The sequence below is a fragment of the Hemitrygon akajei genome, chromosome 2 (genome assembly GCF_048418815.1).
Source record: "Hemitrygon akajei chromosome 2, sHemAka1.3, whole genome shotgun sequence".
NCBI lineage: Eukaryota > Metazoa > Chordata > Chondrichthyes > Myliobatiformes > Dasyatidae > Hemitrygon > Hemitrygon akajei.
Window position 1 is genome coordinate 2,068,684 of NC_133125.1, and position 21,898 is coordinate 2,090,581.

At 42.3% G+C, this 21,898-nt stretch overlaps 1 protein-coding gene across 1 annotated transcript in view; it reads left to right on the forward strand.

Annotated features, from left to right (window-relative positions):
• skic3 (SKI3 subunit of superkiller complex) overlaps positions 1–21,898 on the forward strand; it is a 183,377-nt gene that overhangs the window by 17,813 nt on the left and 143,666 nt on the right. The window contains exons 4-5 of the mRNA XM_073066275.1: positions 11,775–11,866; positions 15,421–15,496. Of these exons, the coding sequence (XP_072922376.1) occupies positions 11,775–11,866; positions 15,421–15,496 (168 nt within the window). The remainder of the gene's footprint in view (positions 1–11,774; positions 11,867–15,420; positions 15,497–21,898) is intronic.

The window sequence follows — 21,898 nt, forward strand, 5'->3', positions numbered from 1 at the left end:
AAAACTTTTTCACCCAGAGAGTTGTGGATCTGTGGAATGCTCTGCCTCAGGAGGCAGTAGAGGCCAATTCTGTGGATGCTTTCAAGAAAGAGTTAAATAGAGCTCTTAAAGATAGAGTCAAGGGATATGGGGAGAAGGCAAGAACAGGGTACGGATTGTGAAAAATCAGCCATGATCACAGTGAATGGCGGTGTTGGCTCGAAGGGCCGAATGGCCTACTCTCGCACCTATTGTCTATTGTCTAAAATGGCCTTTATCTATGTTGTACCACTCTGACTCTTTTTTAAAAAAAAATTACCTCCTTATACTTTTATATCTTCTAGTTTGTGTTTATTTAATTCATTGTTCCTTAATAAAGGCCGTTGTTAGCATCAGACTGAAAAAAAGCCGGTTAGTTGTCTTTGTGAATGTTTTCAGGCAATAAATGTGCTATCAGTGATTGCAAGTTAAATTGTTAGATGTAAGAATTACTTTATAGTTATAATCTAAATTTTTGGAGACCATGTTAAAGAATTGGTGTATGTATATCTGTGGAGTAAGGAACAGTCTTCAGAATGTTTTCAGGAAATTGAAGTGAAATGGTTACCTGAATTGTTTTCCTTATTTTTTGTTACTGTACTAAGTGTTTAATTTTGTTCCACATCAATGGTCACTCTTAAATTTGGGTCTCTTGTTCTTTACATCTTAATTGTGCTATATCTTGTTTGAATTATAGGCATTATATATTGAAACGACAACCTTGTAATAAAGAGCCTTGCTTTGTAATATGAGTTCTCACAATTGGCATGGTCAAGAAAGAGGATCAAATCAAAAAACGATTTCAAATAGTAAAGTCTTAATGATAGGAAAGACATGAAAGAATAATACAGTTTAAAATATTTACCACTTCCAGATAGAGAACAATAACTTCTTTCACTCCTACCCAAAACAACTTGAAGCAACAGTGTTTTTCTGACTGATCTTTTCTATTTTACCTCTTTATCTCTGCATAATATTTTGTTGCTCATAATTGTAAGGTACACTCCCGGTATGACTCTTTGAAAGAGCAATGATGTATATTTTCAGTTTTTTCTTTGATTGTATTAATGACTGTCAGTCAAATTTGGAACCTGCTGGGGATTTGTCCTTTTATCTGTGACTGCTGGATATAGAAATATCCTGAAAGAAGGCTGACAGGTCATTAAATTAAGACACATTGCTACTTATCAATATTTAATGATGGTGATCTCTGGCAGTGGTCTAAGATGCTTGTTATTGAATATGCTAGTTTCATTACCTTGAATTTTCTTTTGCCATTATCCAAAGAATTAATTCAGAGTCATGCAGGCAGCTCATCTAGAGCATTGCTCTTTAAATAATAAAGCCTGTTTTAATTTTCTCCTCCACATGATGAAAAATCTCCACTTCACAAAATTAGTAATTAAATACAAGCAGGCTTTTTCCACTGAGGTTGGGCGAGACTACAACAAGATGTCATGGGTTAAGGGTGAAAGTTGGAAGGTTTAAGGGGAAGATGAGGAGAAACTTCTTCAGTTGGAGGGTGGTGAAAGTGTGGAACAAGCTGCCAGTGTTAGTGGTGGATGCAATTTTGATTTCAACGTTTAAGAGAAGTTTGGATGGGTACTGGCTGGGAGGGGTGTGGAAGGCTATGGTCCGGGTGCAGGTTGACGGGAGTGGCAGTTCAGCTAGGACGAGATGGGCCAAAGGGCTTGTCTCTGTGCTGTAGTTTTCTATGATTCAAATATTAACAACACAAAACACAAGTTAGTCAATGCCACGTTGCTGTCATACCCTCTACATCCAGCACATTATCCTCTGCAACCTCTGCTGTTTCCAGAGGGAGCCTATTACTAGGCATGTCGTTACTCCACCCCCCCTCCTCCAGCACTTTCTGCAGGTATCGCTTCTTCTGTGATTCCCTTGTCCATTAGTCCCTCTCCACTAATCTCCCAACCGGAACTTATCCCTGCAAGTGGCCTAAGTGCTTCACCTGCATGCACACCACCTTCCTCGCCTCCATTCAGAGCCTGAAACAGTCTTTCCACTTCCCCTGTGAATCTGATGGGATTATCTATTGTTTCTGGTGCTTCAGATGTGCTGGTGGCCTCTGCATTGGTGAGACCTGTGGTAAGTTGAGGGAACCGCTTCATTGAGCATCACCACAGCATCCGCCACAAGCGGGACTTCCTGGTGGCCAAACATCTTGATTCCGATTCACATTCCAGTTCCAACATTTTAGCCCATGACTGCCTCTTGTGTCAGGATGAGGCCAGTCTGCGTGGATGGGTGTTACGTGATCAGCAGCAATGAATATTGAATTGAGTCAGGTTTTATAAACAAACATAAACATTTATTAAACTCTGCTCAACAGAACTGAAACGTAAACAAACGACTAACTTAATTGGAAGTTAACTGCTATATGGCAATTTAACAAACAGCCGAACTCTGGAATAGTTCTTAAAGTGGTAAATTCGAACACAGTCTTAAAGTGGTAAATTCGAAGTCCAAGTGATTTATACAGTCAGTAAGGAGAGACCGTATAAAAACTGATTTCTTTGAAGTAACGATGATCTGCCGATCCTACAGCCAAGCAATGCCTTGTCCAAAGGATTCACGACGAAGGAAATAAAACGGCTTAAAGGAACTGACCTTTTTGCTGGAGGGTGAACACTACACAAACATAGAACATAGAATAGTACAGCACATTACAGGCCCTTTGGCCCACAGTGTTGTGCCAACCCTCAAACCCTGCCTCCCATATAACCCCCCACCTTAAATTCCCCCATATACCTGTCTAGTAGTCTCTTAAACTTCGCTAGTGTATCTGCCTCCACCACTGACTCAGGCAGTGCATTCCATGCACCAACTACTCTCTGAGTGAAAAACCTTCCTCTAATATCCCCCTTGAACTTCCCTCCCCTTACCTTAAAGCCATATCCTCTTGTACTGAGCAGTGGTGTCCTGGGGAAGAGGTGCTGGCTGTCCACTCTGTCTATTCCTCTTAATATCTTGTACACCTCTATCATGTCTCCTCTCATCCTCCTTCTCTCCAAAGAGTAAAGCCCTAGCTCCCTTAATCTCTGATCATAATCCATACTCTCTAAACCAGGCAGCATCCTGGTAAATCTCCTCTGTACCCTTTCCAATGCTTCCACATCCTTCCTATACTGAGGCGACTAGAACTGGACACAGTACTCCAAGTGTGGCCTAACTAGAGTTTTATAGAGCTGCATCATTACATCGCATCTCTTAAACTCTATCCCTTGACTTATGAAAGCTAACACCCCATAAGCTTTCTTAACTACCCTATCTACCTGTGAGGCAACTTTCAGGGATCTGTGGACATTTACCCCCAGATCCCTCTGCTCATCCACACTGCCAAGTATCCTGCCATTTACTTTGTACTCTGCCTTGGAGTTTGTCCTTCCAAAGTGTACCACCTCACACTTCTCCGGGTTGAACTCCATCTGCCACTTCTCAGCCCACTTCTGCATCCTATCAATGTCTCTCTGCAATCATCGACAATCCTCTATACTATCCACAACACCACCAACCTTTGTCTGCAAACTTACCAACCCACTCTTCTACCCCCACATCCAGGTCGTTAATAAAAATCACAAAAAGTAGAGGTCCCAGAACAGATCCTTGTGGGACGCCACTAGTCACAACCCTCCAATCTGAATGTACTCCCTCCACCACGACCCTCTGCCTTCTGCAGTCAAGCCAATTCTGAATCCACGGGCCAACTTCCCTGGATCCCATGCCTTCTGACTTTCTGAATAAGCCTACCATGTGGAACCTTGTCAAATGCCTTACTAAAATCCATGTAGATCACATCCACTACACTACCCTCATCTATATGCCTGGTCACCTCCTCAAAGAACTCTGTTAGGCTTGTTAGACACGATCTGCCCTTCACAAAGCCATGCTGATTGTCCCTGATCAGACCATGATTCTCTAAATGCCCATAGATCCTATCTCTAAGAATCTTTTCCAACAGCTTTCCCACCACAGGCGTAAGGCTCACTGGTCTATAATTACCTGGACTATCCCTAATACCTTTTTTGAACAAGGGGACAACATTCGCCTCCCTCCAATCCTCCAGTACCATTCCAGTGGACAATGAGGTCATAAAGATCCTAGCCAGAGGCTCAGCAATCTCTTCCCTTGCCTCGTGGAGCAGCCTGGGGAATATTCCTTCAGGCCCCGGGGACTTATCTGTCCTAATGTATTTTAACAACTCCAACACCTCCTCTCTCTTAATATCAACATGCTCCAGAACATCAACCTCACTCATCTTGTCCTCACCGTCATCAAGTTCCCTCTCATTGGTGAATACTGAAGAGAAGTATTCCACAGCCTCCAGGCACATCTTCCCACTTTTATCTCTAATCGGTCCTACCTTCACTCCTGTCATCCTTTTGTTCTTCACATAATTGAAGAATGCCTTGGGGTTTTCCTTTCCCCTTCTCGCCAAGGCCTTCTCATGCCCCCTTCTTGCTCTTCTCAGCCCCTTCTTAAGCTCCTTTCTTGCTACCCTATATTCCTCAATAGACCCATCTGATCCTTGCTTCCTAAACCTCACGTATGCTGCCTTCTTCCACCTGACTAGATTTTCCACTTCACCTCTCACCTATGGTTCCTTCACCCTACCATTCTTTATCTTCCTCACCGGGACAAATTTATCCCTAACATCATGCAAGAGATCCTTAAACATCGACCACATGTCCATAGTACATTTCCCTGCAAAAACATCATCCCAATTCACACCCGCAAGTTGTAGCCTTATAGCCTCATAATTTGCCCTTCCCCAATTAAAAATTTTCCTGTCCTCTCTGATTCTATCCTTTTCCATGATAATGCTAAAGGCCAGGGAGCGGTGATTACTGTCCCCCAGATGCTCACCCACTGACAGATCTGTGACCTGACCCGGTTCGTTACCTAATACTTGATCTAGTATGGCATTGCCCCTAGTTGGCCTGTCAACATACTGTGACAGGAATCCATCCTGGACACCCTTAACAAACTCTGCCCCATCTAAACTCTTGGAACTAATCAAGTGCCAATCAATATCAGGGAAGTTAAAGTCACCCATGATAACAACCCTGTTATTTTTGCACCTTTCCAAAATCTGCCTCCCAATCTGCTCCTTGGTATCTCTGCTGCTACCAGGGGGCCTATAGAATACCCCCAGTAGAGTAACTGCTCCCTTCCTGTTCCTGACTTCCACCCATATTGACTCAAAAGAGGATCCTGCTACATTACCCACCCTTTCTGCAGCTGTAATAATATCCCTGACCAGTAATGCCACCCCTCCTCCCCTTTCCCCCCCTCTCTATCCTTTTTAAAGCACTGAAATCCAGGAATATTGAGAATCCATTCCTGCCCTGGTGCCAGCCAATTCTCCGTAATGGCCACTACATCATAATTCCACGTATGTATCCAAGCTCTCACTTCATCACCTTTGTTCCTGATGCTTCTTGCATTGAAGTACACACACTTTAGTCCTTCTACCTTACGACCTTTATACCCTTTATTCTGCTGCTCTTTCCTTAAAGCCTCTCTATATGTTAGATCTGGCTTTACTCCATGCACTTCTTTCACTGCTCTATCTCTCCAGGTCCCATCCCCCTTGAAAATTAGTTTAAACCTTCTTGAACCACGCTAGCAAACCTACCAGCAAGGATATTGCTCCCCCTCGAGTTCAGGTGCAACCCATCCAATCTGTACAGGTCCCTTCCTGATCTTGCAGGGGTTATCTCAGATGCAGGCCACTATTCCTGAACAAAGACTCAATAACGTCGATCCTTAACAAATTCGCTGAATGACACCAACTTTACTCAATCCTTCGGGTTCCTGTACTTTGGTAATGTCTTCTCTCTCCAATGCTAGACTGTATAGGTAAATCAAAGATGCAACAAACCAGAATCGGCAGTGACTGGCGAATACACCATCCAGAGACAGAGAAGCAGTTTCAGCGACAGGTTACTATCGATGCAATGCTCCTCAGACAGGATGAAGAGGTCAATACTCCCCAATGCCATTAGGCTTTACAATTCTACCGCCAGGACTTAAGAACTTTTTAAAAGCTATTATTAATGCTTTTTGAGATAGTGATTTAGATGCATATCATATTTTTTACTGAGTTAAGTATTGTATGTAATTAGTTTTGCTACAACAAGTGTATGGGACATTGGAAGAAAGTTGAATTTCCCCATGGGGATGAATAAAGTATCTATCTATCTATCTAACTGCTGGCACAACGGTTTGCACCTTTCAATAGAAAGTAAAAACTCCACTTTAAAATGAAACTGCGTCATGAAACGAATACGCAGCAAAAGTAACTAACAATCGAACTACCCTGCATCACAACAGGAGTTTTCCCTTATATACCTGTTGGAACATGCCATCACATGACCTCACCGGAGGGAAAGTTGCATCATGTGACCTCACACTGGTGGGAAAATTACATCACCCCACCATCACAAGACAATTACATCATGCTCACAAGATACTCAATTACATCATGGTCATAAGACAGTCACAAGATACCCCCGGGGTATGTTAACATGGGCAACACCTGTGTATCCTCCAAACTGATGGCATGAATATCAGTAAACAAATTCCACCCCCAACCCCCATCTTCTGTTCCCCACTCCGACCTCTTACCTCCTCTCACCTGCCTATCTCCCTTGGTCCCCTTCTTCTTCCCTTTCTCCTGTGGTCCACTCACCTCTCCTATCGGATTCCTTCTTCTCCAGCTCTTTACCTTTCCCACCCACCTGGCTTCACCTATCACCTTCCAGCTAGCCACCTTCCCCCCTCCCCCTTTATTCTGGCATCTTCCCCCTTCCTTTCCAGTCTTGATGAAGGGTCCTGGTCAAAATGTTGACTGTCTACTAATTTCTACAAATGCTGCCTGACCTGCTGAGTTCCTCCAGCATTTTGTGTGTGTTGCTTCAACTGAATCTTCATTTTGTTTTCAGAAAGTCTTAATCAAGAACAACATCTATCAAATAAATGGTAATTGCAATAAACTTGCAATTTTAAAAAAAGTTAGAAATTTTCCTTTTACTCATGGTTGCTGGTGAATGATCAGTAAAACATGTTTTGTGATTGGTTTATTTATTCAATGATGTGAACTGAAATGTGTTGCAAATATATTTAACAAAAGATACAATTCTTAAAATGAAACCATCAAAGCTATCTAAAATATATTGGAAATACTTCCAGTCACTTTGTAAACAAATTGGTATTGAGTAACACACTTAAAATGCAGGAGGAGCTCAGCAGGTCAGGCAGCATCTATGGAAATGAATAAGCATTTGACATTTCAGGCTGCGACCTTTCTTCGGGACTGCAAAGGAATAGGGAAGAGGACAGAATAAAAAGGTGGGGAGGGGAGTAAGGAGGACAATCTAGAAGGTGGTAGGTAAGGCCAGATGAGTAGGGTGTGGGGTGAAGTAAGAAGCTGGAAGATGACAAGTGGGAAAGGTAAATGGCTGGATGAGGGGCATCAGGGGGAGGTGATAAGAGGCTAGTACAGGGAAATGAAGAAGGGGAAAGGGGAAATTAACAAATTGGAGAAATTGATGTTTATGCTGTCAGGTTGGATGCTATCTAACTGGAATATGAAATTGGTATTAATGTCTATAAATGGGTGAGGACATTTAGAGAAATCTCAATTAGAACTAAAGGATTTTCTAAAATGAGAAAATGTAAATAGAGTGACCTGTATTTAAGATTACAGTACAGAATCCAACACAGTCTTGTTAGCAATTTGCAAAGACAATATAGACAATAGACAATAGGTGCAGAAGTAGACCATTCGGCCCTTCGAGCCTGCACCGCCATTCTGAGATCATGGCTGATCATCTACTATCAATACCCGGTTCCTGCCTTGTCCCCATATCCCTTGATTCCTCTATCCATAAGATACCTATCTAGCTCTAAAAGCCACTGAGATGTGCTGAAGGCACATGGGAACACCACCTGAACTTCACCTCAAAGCCTTGCAGCATCTTGACTTTAGATGTCTTCATTGTAGCTGCATTTAATTTCTGGAACTTCCAACCCAACATTTATTGTGTTACCTTCATGTGTCATAATATAGTAGATGAAGAAAGCAGCTTACCTTGCTCGTATTAGGAAATAGCAATGAAATGTCTCGTCAATAGTGTTCACATCCTTTTAATATTTTTTCAAAATACTTGCTGACATATATGAGCGCATTGCACACCCTCTGTAAACATATATAGTCTATATTGAAGGTTTTTTTTTGCCTTTTTTAAAAAAGTGAGGAGAAGCTTCAGTCAGAGAAAGCCCAAGATTATTTTTTCCCCCTTCATTTTATATCTGCTCAACTAGAGCAGTAAACGTGCCAGGCAGAATAGTAGAATCCTCCCCTTGAGGGTTGTGGGAAGGCAGGGAAACCTCCAGTGTCTCTGATGACTACAACAGTGATAAGTGCATCCAGTTGCAACTTCTAAAAATTCGTGTTAAGGAATTGGAGCTGGAATGAATGAACTCCGGATCATTTGGGAGGCTGAAGGGGTGATAGATAGGACACACAAAGAGGTAGTTATACCCAAGTGGAGGACACAGGAAACAAGGTGACAGTCAGGAAGGGGAAAGGGATTATGGAGCCATTGCAGAGTGCCTCTGTGGCCAATCCCCGCAAAGACAGGCATATTATTTTGGGTGGGGGGGGGGGGGGGTTGACCTAACAGTAAAGCCACAGTGATTGGGTCCTTAGCACTGAGTCTGGCTCTGTGACTCAGAAGGGAAGGGGGAAGAAAAGGCATGTTATGATGATAGCAGATTTGTTAGTTAGAGGAATGAACTGTGAATGAGAATGAGATTCCAGGATGGTGTGTTACCTCCCAGGTGCGGGGCCCAGGACATCTCAGCTAGTCCTCAGCATTCTCAAGTGGGAGGGTGAACAAGCCATGGTTGTAGCCCATGGAGGTAACAATGACATGGTTAGGACAAGTGATGAGGTTCTGGATAGGGAGTTAGATGCCAAGTTAAAGGGAAAGACTTCCAAGGTTGCGAGCTCAGGATTGCTACCTGTACCACATCCTAGTGTGGCCAGAACCAGGGAGATGAGATTACAAGTAGGATAGATAAAGTGGATGCAGTGAGTGTTGTATATTTTGATTTTCAGAAGGCCTTTGACAAAGTGCTACACATGGAGCTGCTTACAAATGTTAAGAGCCCATGGTATTATAGGAAAGCTACTAACATGATTAGAGCATTGGCTGATCTGTAGAAGACAGTGAGTGGGAATAAAAGGATCCTTTTCTGGTTGACTGCCAGTGACAATGGTAAATGGTGTTCTGTGGTTTTGGGGTTGAGGCTGCTTCTTTATATGTTGTATATCAATTATTTAGATGATGGAATTTATGGCTTTGTTGCCAATTTTGTAGATGATACAAAGATTAGTGGAGGAGCAGGTGGTGGTGAGGAATCAGGTAGGCTGCAGAAGGACTTAGACAGATTAGAAGAATGGGCAAGAAAGTGGCAAATGAAGTACAATGTTGGAAAATACATTGTCATGCACTTTGATAGTAGAAATAAATGTCCAGACTATTTTCTAAACAAGGAGAAGATCCAAGAATCTGAGATGCAGAGGGACTTGTCCTTGTACAGAACACCCTGAAGGTTAACTTACAGGCTGAGCTGCTGGTAGGGAAGGCAAATGCAATATTAGCATTTATTTCAAGAGGTCTTGAATTCAAGAGAAGTATGCGATGCTGAAGTTTTATAAGGCACTGGTGAAGCCTCACTTTGAGTATTGTGAACAGTTTTGGGCTCCTCACATAAGAAAAGATGTGCTGGCATTGGAGAGGGTCCAGAGGAGGTTCACAAGGATGATTCCAGAAATGAAAGAGTTAACATACAAGGAATGTTCGATAACTCTGGGTCTGTACTCGCAGGAATTTAAAAGGATGAGGGGGGTATCTCTTTGAAACCTTTTGAGTGTTGAAAGGCCTAGACAGATTAGATGAGGAAAGGATGTTTCCTATGGTGGGGGAGTCTAGGACAAGAGGACATAGGGGCATCCATTTAAAACAGATGTGGAAAAATTTCTTTGGCCAGAGTGTGGTGAATTTGTGGAATTTGTTACCATACGCAACTGTGGGGGCCAGGTCGTTAAGTGTATTTAAGGCAGGGCTTGATAGGTTCTTGATTGGATACAGCATCAGAGGTTATGGGCAGAAGGCCAGTGAGTGGGCTGAGGAGGGGAGAAAATGATCAGCCATTATTTATTGGCAGAGCAGACTCAGTGGGCCAAATGGCCTAATTCTACTCCTATATCTTATGGTCTTATTATACAGGTTAATACGTGGCTAAGGAGTTGGTGCAGGAGGGAGGGCATAAGATTTTGGGCTCTCTGACAGTTTGCACCTGAATTGGAGGGGGATTGGTATCCTAACAGGAAGGTTTGTTAATGCTGCAGAGTGATGTTTAAACTAGAGTTGCAATGGAATGGGAACCAGAGAGCCAGAACAGTTAATGGAGAGGTTGTGGAGGCAAATGTTAGTAAGACTTCAGACAAAGTTAGGAATCAAAATGTTGAGTAGGGTGTGACTAGTGTCCTAAGCTATGTACATTTCAATGCAAGAAGTATCATGTGAAAGGTGGGTGATAGTGCTAAAGATGAGCTAGCTGGTTTACAAACAGAGGCAATGTGTAGTGAGGAGGAGCTGTTGATAGGGCAAAATTGTAATCAATAAGATGAGTTGCAACGTAACAGGCAGACAAAATCAAAAAGGGTGAACACAGGACTGAATGTGTTATATTTGAATGTGTGCAGATTGGTGAAAAAGGTAGATGAATTTACAGTACAGTTGCAGATGGGCATGTATGATGTAGGCATCACTGAATCATGGCTGAAAGAAGGTTATAATTTTGATTACCTTTTATACGTAGTTAGAATGTAATGCAACGGTTCTATAATCAATTTTAGCAGCCCCATTTTTGTCTCTTGCCAAACTGTTGGCAGTGTGGTTTTGTTATTTTTGCCATACATGATCATATTTGGTTTTGTGCATGATCTTATTTGGATTTGTGGGGGAATTGATCCAGAAATTGAGACAAGCTCGGCTTCTAACTATAAGATACAGCAGTTACATTACCTTGGTGCTTTATAAAATTTAGTCATGTAATCATTAAAAGACTTACTACAGTCTGTAATGATCTAGAAGGATTTTGAATTAATCAGGATGAGAATATTGCGAGGAGTTGGCTAAGGTGATAGATATGTGGAGCATGTTGTAGGGTCCATTGAAGGAAGTGACGATTTGGATAAACTAAGCTTTCCAAGGTTTGGAAGGTCAGTCAAGAAAACGTATATGTCTTTCGAGGTTGTGATGATAAATGCATTGGGGATGGTTTCATTTGCATTAGTGAAAATCTTGGCCATTAATATGACAGAAATGGAGATAGGTTTACTTTGTCTAAATACAGAAATTCTGTACCTATTAGGGCTTGGGTGATGAATAGTCTGCTTTATTTCATTGCCACCCTCTTGCCTCTCTTACAAGGTATGCAAGACAAGTTTCTCACTATCTCAGTATGTGTGACAATAACAAACCAATTTAATCCTTCCCCTGATAACAATCATATCTTCTCTAATTACTGCCAAACAAAAGTCTTATTTGCTTTCAGGGAGAAGAATTGTGAGCAAGTTTTCTTCAGTTAAATTCTATTAAGATTTAATTTGTATAAAAACCAAGGAGGGTTTCTAATGCAATTTCATGTTCTTTCAGGGTTTACAGAATTTGTGTGAGAAAAATAATACATCTGATAACAGACATGAGCTCTTGGGAGTTTATCAGAAGCTAATAGAACTGTTTGAAAGGTAAACAATGTAATTCTTTTGCATGTAGTTAAAATAAGTCCAGTTGTTTAAGAGATATATCTGTTTGTCTATGCCAAATCTTAATGCTCTTGGAAATATAAATCTTGCCAGATAATAGATTTTTTTCCTCTCTCAAGGTCAAGGTTCAAGGTTCATTTTATTGTCAAAGTATATATGTATAATATAACTCATATTTGTCTTCTCCAGATAGCAAAAAAATACACATGAAAAAGTAAAAGAAACAAAACTCGCAGACCCAGAATTAAGGGAGGTACAGTTCCCATACTAGGCAGTGGTGCAGCCGGTCAGGATGCTCTCAATTGTGCCCCTGTAGAAGGTTCTTAGGATTTGGGGGCCCATACCAAACTTCCTCAACCATCTGAGGAGAAAGAGGCACTGTTGTGCCTTTTTCACCACACAGCTGGTGTGTATAGACCAGGGGTGGGCAAACTTTTTGACTTGTGGGCCACAAAGGGTTCTAAAATTTGACAGGGGGGCCGGACCAGGAGCAGATGGACGGAGTGTTTTGGTAATACACATAAGAGAAAATAAAATATCATGGGATATGTAGAAAACATGTGCTTTAATTTCAATTGAAAATGAACAAATGCATTACAACAAAATATCTGTCTTTGAAGTCCCATGGTATTTAGCTATTTATTGAAATGACTTTTAAAACACTGAAAATTAAATGAATAAAATACAGCTTTTTTTAATAGTAATAGTTATTATTTTAAAGCACTGAAAATTCTGTTATCCTTCAAGATATTATCATCATCACTCTCCTCCTGACTGTCTTTATTTCAAAAACGGTAGGAGATGCAGGTCTACTTGTCCTGCTCCTTCTTATTCAATTGTCCCCTGTGCCAAAACTCAACAACGACCAGCACAAGGACAGAACAGTGACAGCGCGCCAGTATGCGGAGCGCGTTATTTGATCTGGAGCACATTTTTTATTTTGAGAACGTACGTGCACCTGCGCACTACTCATGTCCATCACTTAACAGAAATGACATGTAACATGTAAGGCTTATTGAAAAAAATATTTTCAAATGCATTTTTTACATAACACAACGAAGAAACTTATTTTTAATTTCAGTGGGAACAGTGTTGTTGGTCTCCCTTTTTAGCCAGCGCATCAAAGTCTGGATTTAGTTTTGTTGTGGTGATTCTCAGGATGGATCTGAGGTGTTGGTCAGTTAACTTGGATCTGTGGCTGGCTTTGTTGATGTTCATGACGCTGAACGCCTGTTCGCACAAATAGGTCGAGCCGAACAACGCCAGCATCTTCTGTGCCGTCCTCCGGAGGTTTGGAAACACCTCTTTACCAAGTGAAGCATAAAAGTCATTCAGTTTAAGAGAGTTGAACTTCTCTTTTAAGACGGGGTCAGACTGAAGGTCGATCAGTTCCAGCTGTAGCTCCTCTGGTGCTGTTTCAGGATCTTGTGACAGGGGACAGGCCACCAACTGAAGTGACTTGTCAATTTTTTCAAAATCAGAAAAGCGACGGCAGAATTCTCTGTGCAGCGCATCCAGTGACTCGCTGTATTTTTTCACATTTGCGCCGGCCTCTTCCAGCGTGGCTAGTGTGGGAAAATGAGTGAATAACTTATTCAAAATTTGCCTGGAGAAAAAAGCCAGCTTGGATTTCAAGGTTTATTAATATAATTTCTTCAAGTTCTGCGGGCCGGATTAAAAAGCTTAACGGGCCGCATATGGCCCCCGGGCCGTAGTTTGCCCATGCCTGGTATAGACCACATTATGTCTTTGTTGGTGTGGATGCCGAGGAACTTAAAGCTGTTTACCCTCTCAACAGCTGCATTGATGTCAATAGAGGTTAGCTCATCTCCATTCCTCCTGTAATTCAAAACTTGCTCCTTTACTTTTGCAACATTGAGGGAGGGGTTGTTTTCTTGATACCACTGTGTCAGAGAGATGACTTCTTCCCTGTAGTCCACCTCTTTATTGTTTGAGATTAGGCCAATCAATGTAGTGTCATCAGCAAATTTAATTAGCAGATTAGAGTAAAGGAGGGGACTTAGTACACAGCCCTGAGGGGCTCCTGTGTTAAGAGTTAGAGGGGTGGAGGTGAGGGAGCCCACTCTTACCTCCTGCTGGCGATCTGACAGGAAGTCCAGGATCCAGCTGCACAAGGCAGGGTCAAGGCTGAGGTCTCTGAACTTCTTGTCGAGCCTGAATGGAATTATGGTGTTGAATGCTGAACTATAGTCCAAGAACAGCATTCTCACATGAGCATCCTTCTTCAGATGTGTAAAGATGGTATGTAGAGTAGCAGCTATTGCGTTATCTGTTGTAGGCGAATTGTAGGAGGTCCAGTTTGGGTGGTAGCAAGTTGCAGGCGTAATTCTTGACCAGCCTCTCAAAGCATTTGCTTATTATTGAGGTGAGTGCGACAACGCGCCAGTTGTTCAGGTATGTTACCATGGTCTTTTTTGGTACAGGGACAATGGTGGATAATTTGAAGCAGGAGGGCACTCTATACTGGGAGAGGGAGAGATTAAAAACACACCTGCCAGTTGTGCTGTGCACATCCTAAGTAGTTGCCCTGGGATGCCGTCTGGTCTCACAGCCTTGCGACTGTCCACTGATTGGAATCCTCTTCATACTCCAGCCTCAGTAATGACCAGCTTGCAGGTTGTAGCGGTGGCATTCCTTGGAGGCTCAGAGTTAGTGATATCAAACCGAGCATAGAATCGATTGAGCTCATCTGCGAGAGAGGCCACAATGTTGGCGGCACCATTACATTTGGCTTTGAAGTCAGTGATGGTATGCAACCCTCGCCACAAGTCACATGTGCTATTCGTTGTGAATCTTGACTCAATCTTGTCCCTGTATTGTAGTTTCACAGCCTTGATAGCTTTGCACAGATCGTAGCTGCTTTTCTTGAGCTCGAGCTGATTGCCGGCAATGTAAGCTCTGTGTTGCACAGTAAGTGCTGCTTGCACGGAACTATTGATCCAGGGTTACTGGTTCGGGAAGACCCTGACCAGCTTCTGGGGGACAGTGTCGTTGATGCACTTCTGGATGAAGCATGTGACTCCGTCCATGAACTCAGAGACATCCTCATTTCAGAAGAAATTTCAGTCGACGTCATCGAAGCAGTCCTGCAGCATAGTGACGGATTGGTTGGACCAACAGTGGATGGTTTTAACTAAGGCTGCCTCTTGTTTCAGCTTCTGCCTGTATGTCAGCAAAAGTAGTATTGAAGAGTGGTCTGATTTTCAAAAAGATGGGCAGAGGAGAGCTTTGTAAGCATTGTGGAAGGGAGTGTAACTGTGGTCAAGTGTCTTATCTCCATGAGTGCTCACCTGGATGTGTTGACAAAGCTTTGGAGAGACTTTCATCAGTGACGCTTGATTAAAGTCACCAGCGACAATGAAGACAGCCTCTGGGTGTGCAGTCTCCAGCGTGTTAATGGTCTCGTAATCAATATAATTGCAATTTCTTCTTTTCAGTTGCTAAGTAAGTGCTTAATGATACTCAATACATTTTGATTGGGCAGATATGTAATTCCTTTTTGTTCTGTTTTGCAGTTCTGATAAACAAAAATGGTATGAGGTCAGCTTAAAATTAATCGATCTCTATCATCAACAGAAAAAATACTTAGAGGTGAGCATTTAATGCATTTTCAATTCACTGTGCAGCATTACTGCATTATGGTGGGATGGAATCAGCAGCCAAAACTTGCAGAATATGTTTGTGCAGTTTGTTTTGCTCACATTTTATTGCTTTTGTTGATGTTTCATTTATATTCAGAATATCTAGCCCGGAGAAGGCTACCTACTTGAATTATGTGGTGATGTTTCTTCCTTGATGGTTAATTTTAAGTTTTTGAGCCATCGTGAAGGGTAATTTCACCACAAGGCCAGGTTGTATCTGGCTTGTGGGTGAAGGTGTTGATTATGCTGCTTGAACATTGCTACTCCTGTATTTCTCTGATCGTTAAGTCACTGGTGAGTTCAGAGCTTTGGAGGTAAGGTCAGGAGAATTGCCACAGTGCTTTTAGTGATGTTGGTAGATTTTGACTCCAGTATTGAAGCAGCTTGAATATTACCAAATTTCTTTAAAATGAATGACTTCAAGAAAATGCTGTGTAAGAGATAGCTGCTGTTGTTGCTATTAATATTGTCCTATTAATAGCAATAGAGTCACGTAGCCAAGGAACCGATAGAGCACAATGTCCTTGCCTATCTTTGAGTTCCCATCATTGAGTTCCATTTTCCTGCCATTGGCCAGCAGCTGTCTATGCTTTGGTGATTGATGAACTCATCTAGATATCACTAAAATGTTTGCACAGTCTCTCCCTCCACCACCCATCAGGTTGTGCATTCCATGTTCCTTTCCAAGCCTGCTGATTCTCACTTGAAACCTATACCCTGTCACAAGAGAAAATCTGCCAATGCTGGAAATCTAAGCTGCACACACAAAATGCTGGAGGAACTCAGCAGGCCTGGCAGCATTTATATGAAAGAGAACATAAGAACATAAGAAATAGGAGCATGGCTGATCTGTCCGTAAACTCAGCTCCATCTACCTGCCTTTTCCCCATAACCCTTAATTCCCCTACTATGTATAAACCTATAACCATATAACAATTACAGCACAGAAACAGGCCATCTTGGTCCTTCTAGTCCGTGCCGAACACTTACTCTCACCTAGTCCCACCTACCTGCACTCAGCCCATAACCCTCCATTCCTTTCCTCTCCATATACCTACCCAATTTTTTTTTTAAATGACAAAATCGATCCTGCCTCTACCACTTCTACTGGAAGCTCGTTCCACACAGCTACCACTCTCTGAGTAAAGAAGTTCCCCCTCGTGTTACCCCTAAACTTTTGCCCCTTAACTCTCAACTCATGTCCTCTTGTTTGAATCTCCCCTACTCTCAATGGAAAAAGCCTATCCATGTCAACTCTATCTCTCCCCCTCATAATCTTAAATACCTCTATCAAGTCCCCCCTCAACCTTTTACGCTCCAAAGAATAAAGACCTAACTTGTTCAACCTTTCCCTGTAACTTAGGTGCTGAAACCCAGGTTACATTCTAGTAAATCTCCTCTGTACTCTCACTATTTTGTTGACATCTTTCCTATAATTTGGTGACCAGAACTGTACACAGTACTCCAAATTTGGCCTCAGCAATGCCTTGCACAATCTTAACATTACATCCCAACTCCTATACTCAATGCTCTGATTTATAAGAGCCAGCATACCAAAAGCTTTCTTCACCACCCTATCCACATGAGATTCCACCTTCAGGGAACTATGTACCATTATTCCTAGATCACGCTGTTCTACTGCATTCCTCAATGCCCTACCATTTACCATGTATGTCCTATTTTGATTAGTCCTGCCAAAATGTAGCACCTCACATTTATCAGCATTAAACTCCATCTGCCATTTTTCAGCCCACTCTTCTAACTGGCCTAAATCTCTCTGCAAACTTTGAAAACCTACTTCATTATCCACAACGCCACCTATCTTAGTATCATCCAATTTACCACCCCATCATCCAGATCATTAATGTATATGACAAACAACATTGGACCCAGTCCAGACCCCTGAGACACACCACTAGTCATCGGCCTCCAACCTGACAAACAGTTATCCACCACTACTCTCTGGCATCTCCCATCCAGCCACTGTTGAATCCATTTTACAACTTCAATATTAATACCTAATGATTGAACCTTCCTAACTAACCTTCTGTGTGGAACCTATCTAACTGTTTCTTACATTTTGGGTTCAGATGAAAAATAAACTTGTTATAGAACATAGAATAGTACAGCACAGTATAGGCCCTTTGGCCCACAATGTTGTGCCAACCCTTAAACCCTGCCTCCCATATAACCCCCCACCTTAAATTCCTCCGTATACCTTTCTAGTAGTCTCTTAAATTTCACTAGTCTATCTGCCTCCACCACTGACTCAGGCAGTGCATTCCACACACCAACCACTCTCTGAGTAAAAAACCTTCCCCTTGAATTTCCCACCTCTTGCCTTAAAGCCATATCGTCTTGTATTGAGCAGTGGTGCCCTGGGGAAGAGGCGCTGGCGGTCCACTCTGTCTATTCCTCTCAATATCTTGTATACCTCTATCATGTCTCCTCTCATCCTCCTTCTCTCCAATGAGTAAAGCCCTAGCTCCCTTAATCTCTGATCATAATGCATACTCTCTAAACCAGGCAGCATCCTGGTAAATCTCCTCTGTACCCTTTCCAATGCTTCCACATCCTTCCTATAGTGAGGTAACCAGAACTGGACACAGTACTCCAAGTGTGGCCTAACCAGAGTTTTATAGAGCTGCATCATTACCTCACGACTCTTGAACTCTATCCCTTGATTTATGAAAACTAACACCCCATAAGCTTTCTTAACCACCGTCTCTACCTGTGAGGCAACTTTCAGGGATCTGTGGACAAGTACCCCCAGATCCCTCTGCTCTTTGCACACTACTAAGTATCCTGCCATTTACTTTGTACTCTGCCTTGGAGTTTGTCCTTCCAAAGTGTACCACCTCACACTTCTCCGGGTTGAACTCCATCTGCCACTTCTCAGCCCACTTCTGCATCCTATCAATGTCTCTCTGCAATCTTCGACAATCCTCAAAACTATCCACAACACCACCAACCTTTGAGTCAACTTGCCAACCCAACCTTCTACCCCCATATCCAGGTCGTTAATAAAAATCACGAAAAATAGAGGTCCCAGAACCGATCCTTGTGGGACACCACTGTCACAACCCTCCAATCTGAATGTACTTCCTCCACCACGACCCTCTGCCTTCTGCAGGCAAGCCAATTCTGAATCCATCTGGCCAAACTTCCCTGGATCCCATGCCTTCTGACTTTCTGAATAAGTCTACCATGTGGAACCTTGTCAAATGCCTTACTAAAATCCATGTAGATCACATCCACTGCACTACCCTCATCTATATGCGTGGTCGCCTCCTCAAAGAACTCTAACAGGCTTGTTAGGCACGATCTGCTCTTCACAAAGCCATGCTGACTGTCCCTGATCAGACTATGATTCTCTAAATGCCCATAGATCCTATCTCTAAGAATCTTTTCCAACAGCTTTCCCACCACAGACGTAAGGCTCACTGGTCTATGATTACCTGGACTATCCCTACTACCTTTTTTGAACAAGGGGACAACAATGGCCTCCCTCCAATCCTCTGGTACCATTCCCATGGACAACGAGGTCATAAAGATCCTAGCCAGAGGCTCAGCAATCTCTTCCCTTGCCTCGTGGAGCAGCCTGGGGAATATTCCTTCAGGCCCAGGGGACTTATCCATCCTAATGTATTTTAACAACTCCAACACCTCCTCTCTCTTAATATCAACATGCTCCAAAACATCAACCTCACTCATATTGTCCTCACCGTCATCAAGATCCCTCTCAGTGGTGAATACCGAAGAGAAGTATTCATTGAGGACCTCGCTCACTTCCACAGCCTCCAGGCACATCTTCCCACTTTTATCTCTAATCGGTCCTACCTTCACTCCTGTCATCCTTTTGTTCTTCACATAATTGAAGAATGCCTTGGGGTTTTCCTTTACCCTACTCGCCAAGGCCTTCTCATGCCCCCTTATATAACCATATAACAATCACAGCACGGAAACAGGCCATTCCGGCCCTCCTAGTCCGTGCCGAACTCTTAATCTCACCTAGTCCCACCTACCCGCACTCAGCCCATAACCCTCCACTCCTTTCCTGTCCATATACCTATCCAATTTTACCTTAAATGACACAACTGAACTGGCCTCTACTACTTCTACAGGAAGCTCATTCCACACAGCTATCACTCTCTGAGTAAAGAAATACCCCCTCGTGTTTCCCTTAAACTTTTGCCCTCTAACTCTCAAATCATGTCCTCTCGTTTGAATCTCCCCTACTCTCAATGGAAACAGCCTATTCACGTCAACTCTATCTATCCCTCTCAAAATTTTAAATACCTCGATCAAGTCCCCCCTCAACCTTCTACTCTCCAATGAATAGAGACCTAACTTGTTCAACCTTTCTCTGTAACTTAAGTGCTGAAACCCAGGTAACATCCTAGTAAATCGTCTCTGCACTCTCTCTAATTTATTGATATCTTTCCTATAATTCGGTGACCAGAACTGTACACAATACTCCAAATTTGGCCTTACCAATGCCTTGTACAATTTTAACATTACATCCCAACTTCTGTACTCAATGCTCTGATTTATAAAGGCCAGCGTTCCAAAAGCCTTCTTCACCACCCTATCTACATGAGACTCCACCTTCAGGGAACTATGCACTGTTATTCCTAGATCGCTCTGTTCCACTGCATTCCTCAATGCCCTACCATTTACCCTGTATGTTCTATTTGGATTATTCCTGCCAAAATGTAGAACCTCACACTTCTCAGCATTAAACTCCATCTGCCAACGTTCAGCCCATTCTTCTAACCGGCATAAATCTCCCTGCAAGCTTTGAAAACCCACCTCATTATCCACAACACCTCCTACCTTAGTATCATCAGCATACTTACTAATCCAATTTACCACCCCATCATCCAGATCATTTATATATATTACAAACAACATTGGGCCCAAAACAGATCCCTGAGGCACCCCGCTAGTCACCGGTCTCCATCCCGATAAACAATTATCCACCACTACTCTCTGGCATCTCCCATCTAGCCACTGTTGAATCCATTGTATTACTCCAGCATTAATACCTAACGACTGAACCTTCTTAACTAACCTTCCATATGGAACTTTGTCAAAGGCCTTGCTGAAGTCCATATAGACTACATCCACTGCCTTACCCTCGTCAACATTCCTCGTAACTACTTCAAAAAATTCAATAAGGTTTGTCAAACATGACCTTCCACCCACAAATCCATGCTGGCTACTCCTAATCAGATCCTGTCTATCCAGATGATTATAAATACTATCTCTAAGAATACTTTCCATTAATTTACCCACCACTGACGTCAAACTCAAACTTAAACATCGACCACATGTCCATAATACATTTCCCCGCAAAAACATCATCCCAGTTCACACCCGCAAGTTCCAGCCTTATAGCCTCATAATTTGCCCTTCCCTAATTAAAAATTGGGCAAAATATGTGTCTTACTATTTACCCTATGACAGCCCCTCATAATTTTGTATACTCCAGTGACATTTCACTTCAGTCTCATCCACACCACCCTGTTCTGCTTGCAATTGAAATCCCAGGCACCATCCAAATGAATCCCTTCTGTGTGCGAAGATATCCTCCCTAGAGTGTAGTGACCATAGCATTCCATCAATATTTTATAAACTTGTATCATGAACATCTTGCACTTGTGTTCTATGCCTTGTTTAATATAGCTAAATAATTTATCTTGCCTACCTACAGTATTCTCCTACCTTCATTGATCCTTGAACGTGTGTACCACGATGCTCTGGTCCTCAATTCTGCCTATTATTTAATACTAGGAGACATGCAGTGAATAGTGTTATTTCTACCAAAATGCATCAGTATCTGCTTATCAGGATAAATTCCACCTGCTATTGCTCGTCCTATCTTGCCAATTCATTAAAGTTGTGTTGTAACCTAAGATGACTTGCTTCACTATTGATAACACTAATTTTGTTGCTCACTTGAACATACTTTTCATACTGCCATATTCTTATCCAAATTGTTAATGTATTGACAAGCAACAACGAACCCTGTGGTCATAATGTTAAAACAACCACAAACACATCCCTCTAATGTCTTCAGTTACCAAACCAATTTGCCTTGGATGTCATGGGGTCTTACCTTTTGGACTAGTCTTCCACATGCAAATCCTCGTGGAATCAATTGCAGCTTGGCACCTCTTTGTTTTAAAACAATCAGCTTGGCAAGACAGGATCTCCTACTTTCCCACTTCTAGATTAATCTTGTCCCTCAGAATTTTTGTTCCAATTACTTCTAATGACTGAAGTTAGACCAGAAATTACCTGGCTAATCACGGTCTTTCCTGAGTAAAGATACCTCATTTGCTGTGCT